Source organism: Dendropsophus ebraccatus, chromosome 10, assembly GCF_027789765.1.
Source record: "Dendropsophus ebraccatus isolate aDenEbr1 chromosome 10, aDenEbr1.pat, whole genome shotgun sequence".
NCBI classification, from domain to species: domain Eukaryota; kingdom Metazoa; phylum Chordata; class Amphibia; order Anura; family Hylidae; genus Dendropsophus; species Dendropsophus ebraccatus.
This window is the reverse complement of record NC_091463.1, coordinates 73795716-73802283: the sequence shown is the minus strand read 5'-3', so window position 1 is coordinate 73802283 and position 6568 is coordinate 73795716. Positions and strand designations below refer to the sequence as shown.

At 43.4% G+C, this 6568-nt stretch overlaps 1 protein-coding gene across 2 annotated transcripts; it reads right to left on the bottom strand.

The window, feature by feature from the left end:
- Positions 1–476: 476 nt before the first annotated feature.
- On the bottom strand, positions 477–6270 carry GGN (gametogenetin). Of its 2 annotated transcripts, none has more exons than XR_011358620.1 (3): positions 6147–6270; positions 4255–4779; positions 477–678 (listed from the first exon to the last, which is right to left on the bottom strand). XR_011358620.1 is itself a non-coding variant. In XM_069942640.1 (3 exons), the coding sequence occupies exons 2-3, from the start codon at positions 4760–4762 to the stop codon at positions 534–536; spliced, it is 621 nt and encodes a 206-aa protein (XP_069798741.1). In that variant the 5' UTR covers positions 4763–4779; positions 6147–6270; the 3' UTR covers positions 477–533. The 2 variants fall into 2 exon arrangements, 1 of the variants encoding a protein (XP_069798741.1); XM_069942640.1 differs by having other exon boundaries at positions 4287–4779.
- Between the last annotated feature and the right edge of the window lie 298 nt (positions 6271–6568).

Sequence of the window (6568 nt, the reverse complement as noted above, 5' to 3'; positions counted from 1 at the left end):
GTTTTTTCATCTGTTTGGTCGTGTTTTATTCCTTTGTGTGTTTTTTCTTTTCATGATAATGTGATATATTGTATTTTATTCATATGAATTGTCTAAATAAAAAATTCTGTTTGATATATTGATCTATGTTTGTCCCTGCATTTCTTTGATCCGTAATGGGATCTTTTTCTTGTTGTATGTGATATCTCTGAGATTGCCAAACCCCTGGGCTATGGTGATGAACAACCATTGAAGCAACAGCGTTGGATTCTACATGATACGGCACGAGAAATCCGCTGCAAATCCGTTACGTGTGAACGCGGCCTTAATTTACCTATAACTAATTTTCACAAAGTTTCAAAGGCTTTCATTGAATCTGTATACATTTTCCGTAGATAGCCAAGCAGAAACAAAGGTGTACAGCACTTAGCCGTGATGTTGTAATACAAGTAGTTGACACAGTATATTACTTATATTTATATATATATATATATATATTTTTGTATTTTTATGCAGTTGGTACGAAAAAGGACAGCACTATAGAAAAGGAAATGTTACTCCACTTGACCCCCGTTATCTTTGGGTGCGGCAGAAGAATGGAGATCCATTACGAATTTGGTTCCAGCCACCAAAGTGGATGCAATTTTTAGAGTGGTGATCCATATGGGCTCTACCAGCTTGATCTGTGACACTGAAAACCTGTATGGGGAATAAGTGAAGTGGTAATTCAGCATAAGATTCTCTTCCGGGAAACCAATGTTACCCAATCCCCTCATATCCAAATCTTTACCAACTCACATCAGCAAATATATTTAAAAAATGAATCACTTGTACGTCCATGTAAGCTCTATGGCTGTGTGACACCAGCCTCAGTCTGTATGAATACAACACTTGGGAGTTCAATAAGCAGCATGTCCCCAACAGGCCTGGCCCTAGTGATGGATTCAGACAGACAGATGGATTTGGGGATCTGTTTCGGCAAACATTGCCTAATATAAGGCTATTTACCCATCACAAATTGCCCAATATAATGGTGCGTTTACACAGAAAGATTATCTGCCAAAAATTTGAAGCCAAAGCCAGGAGTGGATTTGAAAAGAGGAGAAATCTCAGGCTTTCCTTTATGACCTGATCTCTGTTTATAGTCTGTTCCTGGTTTTGGCTTCAAATCTTTGTCAGATAATCTTTCTGTGTAAACGCACCATTAAGCTACGTTTACACGGAACGATTATCGTGCGAATTTGCACGATAACGATCGAATTCGAACGATAATCGTACGTGTAAACGCGGCGAACGATCGAACGACGAGCGAGAAATCGTTCATTTTGATCTTTTAACATGTTCTTAAATCGTCGTTCGCAAAAAATTTGCCGATCGTTCCGTGTAAACAGTCGTTCACTGATTTTACCTATGAGCGAGATAGGCTTAAGCGATCGCAAAACAAATTTTATGTAGGATATATTGTTCCATCTAAACGCTGATTGTTATAAAAAAAATTTGTTACTTCGAAATCGTTAATCGTACGATCGGGCGAATTATCGCTCCGTGAAAACTTAGCATTAGGCTACTCACCTATCACAGTTTAATTTAATGCCCATAATTATTATGGCTGTAAGATTATCGGTCAGATGCTTCCTTTTGGCCAATTACATGGTTAAAAAAAAATTGACCAAATAGTTAAAAAAAATAATTATATAAAAACTGAAGATGGCCCAAAAGCCTGTTTTTTTTGTCTGCAAAACTGCTGTTTTTGAGGCTTAAAATGAGTCTCAGGAAAGGTTTTAGATGCACACTAGATATCTGAACACTGGGGGAATATATCAAAGGAAAATATAAGCAAGTTAGACAAATCTAACCTGATGATATGTCCCTATTGCACAGGAAACACAGAGAAGGAATGTATGTGTCTTACCTTCCTCCTCGGCGCCCTTCCAGTGCAGTTATTAGTTTGTTCAACGGTCCGGTGAGAATGTTAGGATCACTGCCTGCCCCCATAGCTCCAATCTGGCCTGTTCCCGGACGGCCCACTCCATTGATTATTAATAGAGAGGGGCGGATCAGCGCTATGGAGGTGCCCCAGTGCTCCTACCAGTCTTACCGGACCGTGGAGTAAACTACTAACTGCACCGTAATGGTGCCGAAAAGGAAGATATGAGACATACCTTTCTCCTTGGCGTCTCCTGTGCAATACCGTGTTTTCCCAAAAATAAGACGGTGCCTTATATTTTCTCCCCCCCCAAAAAAGGCACTACGTCTTATTTTTGGGGGATGTCCTATTCCCCCACCCCCCACCGGGTCGGGGGAGATAAATAAGACGACCTCCCTGCAATACTCATTGAAAGAGGGGCTCAGCGGCAGGTCCTGTGATGGATCAGTAACGTGACATGCAGAGGGTGTGGGGGCCATGGACCAGGCTGCCAGCGGTGCCTGCCTTGGAGGTCCACGAGGGGATTAGATGAGTTTATGGAGGCGGGTGGGGCCTTACTTTCAGGGGGTGCCCTAGTTTAGAGTAGGGGGTGCTTTATTTTCGGGGAGTGCCTTACTTTAGACTAGAGGGTAAAGTAGCTGGGGTGTTTTATTTTAGGAGGGAGTCTTATTTTCAGGGAAACACGGTAGGGACATATGAGCAGGTTAGATGCGTCTAACCTGCCGATAGTTCCCCATTAAAAGGGTTTTCCAAGTAGACCCAACTGATGGTCTATTCAGAGGATAGGTCATCAATTGCCATTTGGGTTGGTACCAACACTGAGTATCCCCACCGATCAGCTGATTGCTTGCGCTTACACTACACAGTGAATGGGGTGGGAAGCAGCTAAATCTCACTGCGTAGTGGATGGCCCTGGTTACTGCAGCTCAGCTACTGGTCACTTATGCTGGAGCTCATCTCTGGGTCCGCGTCGCCACCTCTACACAATGAACGTAGATAAACTGCTTCCAGGTCACTAAACAGATCATTAGCTGGGGTGCTGAGACCCCGTCCTATGGATATCCTGTGGACAGGTGACTAATCTGCCTTGACCAGAAAAGTCCTTTAAAAGGGAACTCTGACCAAAATGAAGGGCAGGGATATGTGGGAACATAATAAAGAAGCTCTACTGACCCTTCCATGTTCCCCCACAGCACAGTGTCACAGGCTCATTGAATGCCGCCAGGCTCCAGTTCCTCTCAGGTTCCGTTGTCACGACCCGCTGGTAAGGGCTCAACCAGTCAGTGACTGCGGAGGTGTCCTGCCCCAGTCACTGACTGGCTGAGCAGGCATTTCTGTGACATTACAGGAGTCGGAGATCCAGGAGCCCGGAGGAGGTCAGTAAGCCTGTGACGTGACACTACGGGGGCACAAAGATGGGTAAGTAGAGCTTCTTTATCATGTCCCTGCACCCCCTGCCTGCAGTAGATTTTTTTATTTTGGCTAGAGTTCTCCTTTAAAATCATCATTTGTATGATGCGTCAAATTTAATAAAACACACTTGCCCTCTAATAACTGTGACAAATAGTTTCATTGTCCGTGCATGTCGCTTGGATTTCTAGCTTAGTAGTGCTACGGGTGGCTGTGCACTTTCAGGTGCATACAAGCCCCGATAACCCTCCCCCACACTATGGTTTATTATTATTATTATTATTATTATTATATAATGGTTTTTAACTTCAGACCCCTACTATACCAGACATTGTAAGTCAAGAAACATAGCTATGTGTTGTAGAGCTGACAAGATACATGACCTACTGCTGGCCCTACTGGCTTATTGTAGCTGACTACAGGCTACCATGAAGTTGGTGATGCTGAGCAAGCTCTCAGTTGTGTCTTCGATGGGCTTGCTCCTATCAGATATGGTGCAGAATTAAATAAGTATATAATCTCATGACAACTTGTATGCTTTGAATGTATTAAGGGGTATCTGACCGTGGTAAATGTCAAGTAAAATCTACCATCCTCTCCAATCCCCTGCCAAATCTGCTCAAAATCACCAACCATAATGATGCCATGGCTCCCATTGCTGAATGGTGATGCCAGTAGCAGAGCGCTAGAGGTGAGCTAGTATTACTGTAGGTTTGGACCACATGCCAGACTGCTGCATAGAAAGTATGTGTGTGTGTGTTGGGGGGGGGCACCACCTGACCTTTGGTACTTTATTACATTTGCTGCTTGATTGATGGCATTAGGACAATGAAAAAAATGAAGGCAGACTCTAGTATATGCCGTATGTATAGCGGTCCATGCCTACAGTCAGAGCATGGTGTGGCAGCACATGTAGGCCATACAGCCTCTATAGGTACCTTTGTTGTGCCATAACTAGACGGACACTCACCATCTGACTACATTAGGAGGAAGCTTTCCGGGACCGTGTCTGGACCTACATATCATGGTACAACTGGTGTCCACATAAAACTCTTTCCACTTTCCTGGTTGACGCTTTGGAGCCTTGTCTGGATCATCGTTCTCCACATCTACATTACTACCGGGAACCTCTTGAGTACTGCTTGGATCACTAGTTGTTTTGTTCTGAAGAACCTCCAAAGACTGATCTGAGATCTGGTCACTGGCATCTGGGCATTCTGTAAGTTGCAGTATATGCGGCTCATCCTCAGGTAGTTGATCAAGTTTTTTACTTCTGCTCGTTTGGTAATTTTTTTCAGTGTGAACAGGAACCTGAAGAGTGTTCACAGCTGATGGGTTGTCTTCCCTTAAAGGACTGTCTGGCAGAGTGATCTCTGGACTTTGTGGACCCACGTCTTGTGGTTGGGCATCCTTGACTGCTTCTTGGAGGGTAAAGATGGAAGACATAGTATCGGTTTTGTTTCCTGGAACAAAACAGTCATACAACCCCTTTAAATTATACATGGGGGGACGGGGACGGGGACAGATGACATTGATTAAAGATAGGTCACCAATTTTTTTTCTTTTTTTTTCTTTCAGATCAACTGGTCCCAGCAAGTGCCAGAGATCTGTAATTTACTTAAATTAGAAAATCTCAAGTCTTCCAGTACTTAACAGCCGGTGTATGTCCTGCAGGAAGTGGTGTATTCTTTCCAGTTTGACACAGTGCTCTCTGCTACCACCTCTCCCTGTGTCAAGAACTGTCAAGAGCAGTAGCAAATCCCCATAGAAAACCTCTCCTGCTCTCCAGAATACATCACTTCCTGCAGGACATCCAGCAGCAGATAAGTACTGGAATACTTGAGATTTTCTAATATATGTAACTGGCACCAGTTGATTTAAAGGAAAAATAAATTGGTGAACTACCCCTTTAAGACTCTCATTACAGCCGCTAAGTTAGTGAATGACAAATCTGTAGTTGTGCAATGATTTGACAATGGCAGATGATGAGTTCTATGACCAAAAAAATAAATCAACCACAAACTCAAAGGGGCAAAAAAGAAGAAGAAAAAAAAAAAAAAAAGCAAATTTTTGCGCAAAACAGGAAAAAGGACAGATTTTTGTCAGCTGTCTTTGCATAACAATCAGCCCAGTGTACAGGGGGGCCCGCGGGGAGCTGCCCGAGTGATCGCTTCATCATCTGGGTAGCCCATAGAAGATAGCAGCGGTCTGCTGCCGCCACTCCTATTCCACCGTGCGATGGCAGCAGATCGCTGCTATATTAGTCGTTTGTCTTTCAACATGTTGAAAGACAGACAACAGCTACGATCAGGCGACATCGTTCATGGATCGTTGCCTTCTATTACACAAGACGATTTATCGTCCGTACAGTCAATATCAGCTGAATACGGACAATAATCGTCTTGTGTTGTTCCTGGCCAGTTATAACAATAATTACTCTGGAATGGTGTAGCCATTCAGAGCATAACATAGATCATTGTGATAGGGAAGCCCTTCATGCTGCCTGTTATTTAGAACCCCCCCCCCCCCCCCCCCCCCCCCACACACACACACACACACACACACAAACTAATCATAAAGAGTTAATTTTATAAGATAGGATTACCACTTTAAATGTGTTTAATTTTTTTTTTTAAATAATAAATACCAGCACATGCTGTAGCTGTTTAAATGAGTTATCTGAAGGCTGATCTCTGTAACACTGAAGGCAAATCATGGTTTGTTCTCTTTGTCAGACAGCAGGGGGCAGTGTTACACCTCTTGTTCCCTCTTATGTATCCCTGAGGTTTTGCTCTCTTGCACGTGTCAGAAATTCATGACTATACATTACCTTCCCGTCCCGTCCTGGATGTCTGTAGTATCTCAGGTCCTCAGCTCAGCCTCCTGTTTAGGTCCTCACAGGCAATGCAAACGTTATTGACATCGCGCGGGGGCGTGGCCAAGCATCAGCCACTCGCTCATAGGATAATTATACAAGATTCAACCGACTCCTCCAGTGACCCCGCCCCCTCGCGTGACCCCGCCCCCTCGCATGTCACTGCATCTCTTGCCTCTCACCTTCAGTCTAATCATTGGGGTTATCTACAGCAATAATTGCTCTATACGTGTACAATAGAGTTTATTGCTGCCCCCTAGTGGTTCTACAGTAACTGTATATAACTAGATTGTACATTCAGTCATATGCTTCCTGATGCTATATATAAAAACTGATCATATATATATATATATATATATATATATATATATATATAT

Excerpts from the sequence above, each read along its gene's own strand:
- GGN (XM_069942640.1), bottom strand. The coding sequence starts at position 4,762 with ATGTCTTCCATCTTTACCCTCCAAGAAGCAGTCAAGGATGCCCAACCA. Across the intron at positions 679-4,286 it reads CCTCCTAATGTAGTCAGATG|GTTTTCAGTGTCACAGATCA; the intron begins GTGAGTGTCCGT and ends TTCCCCATACAG.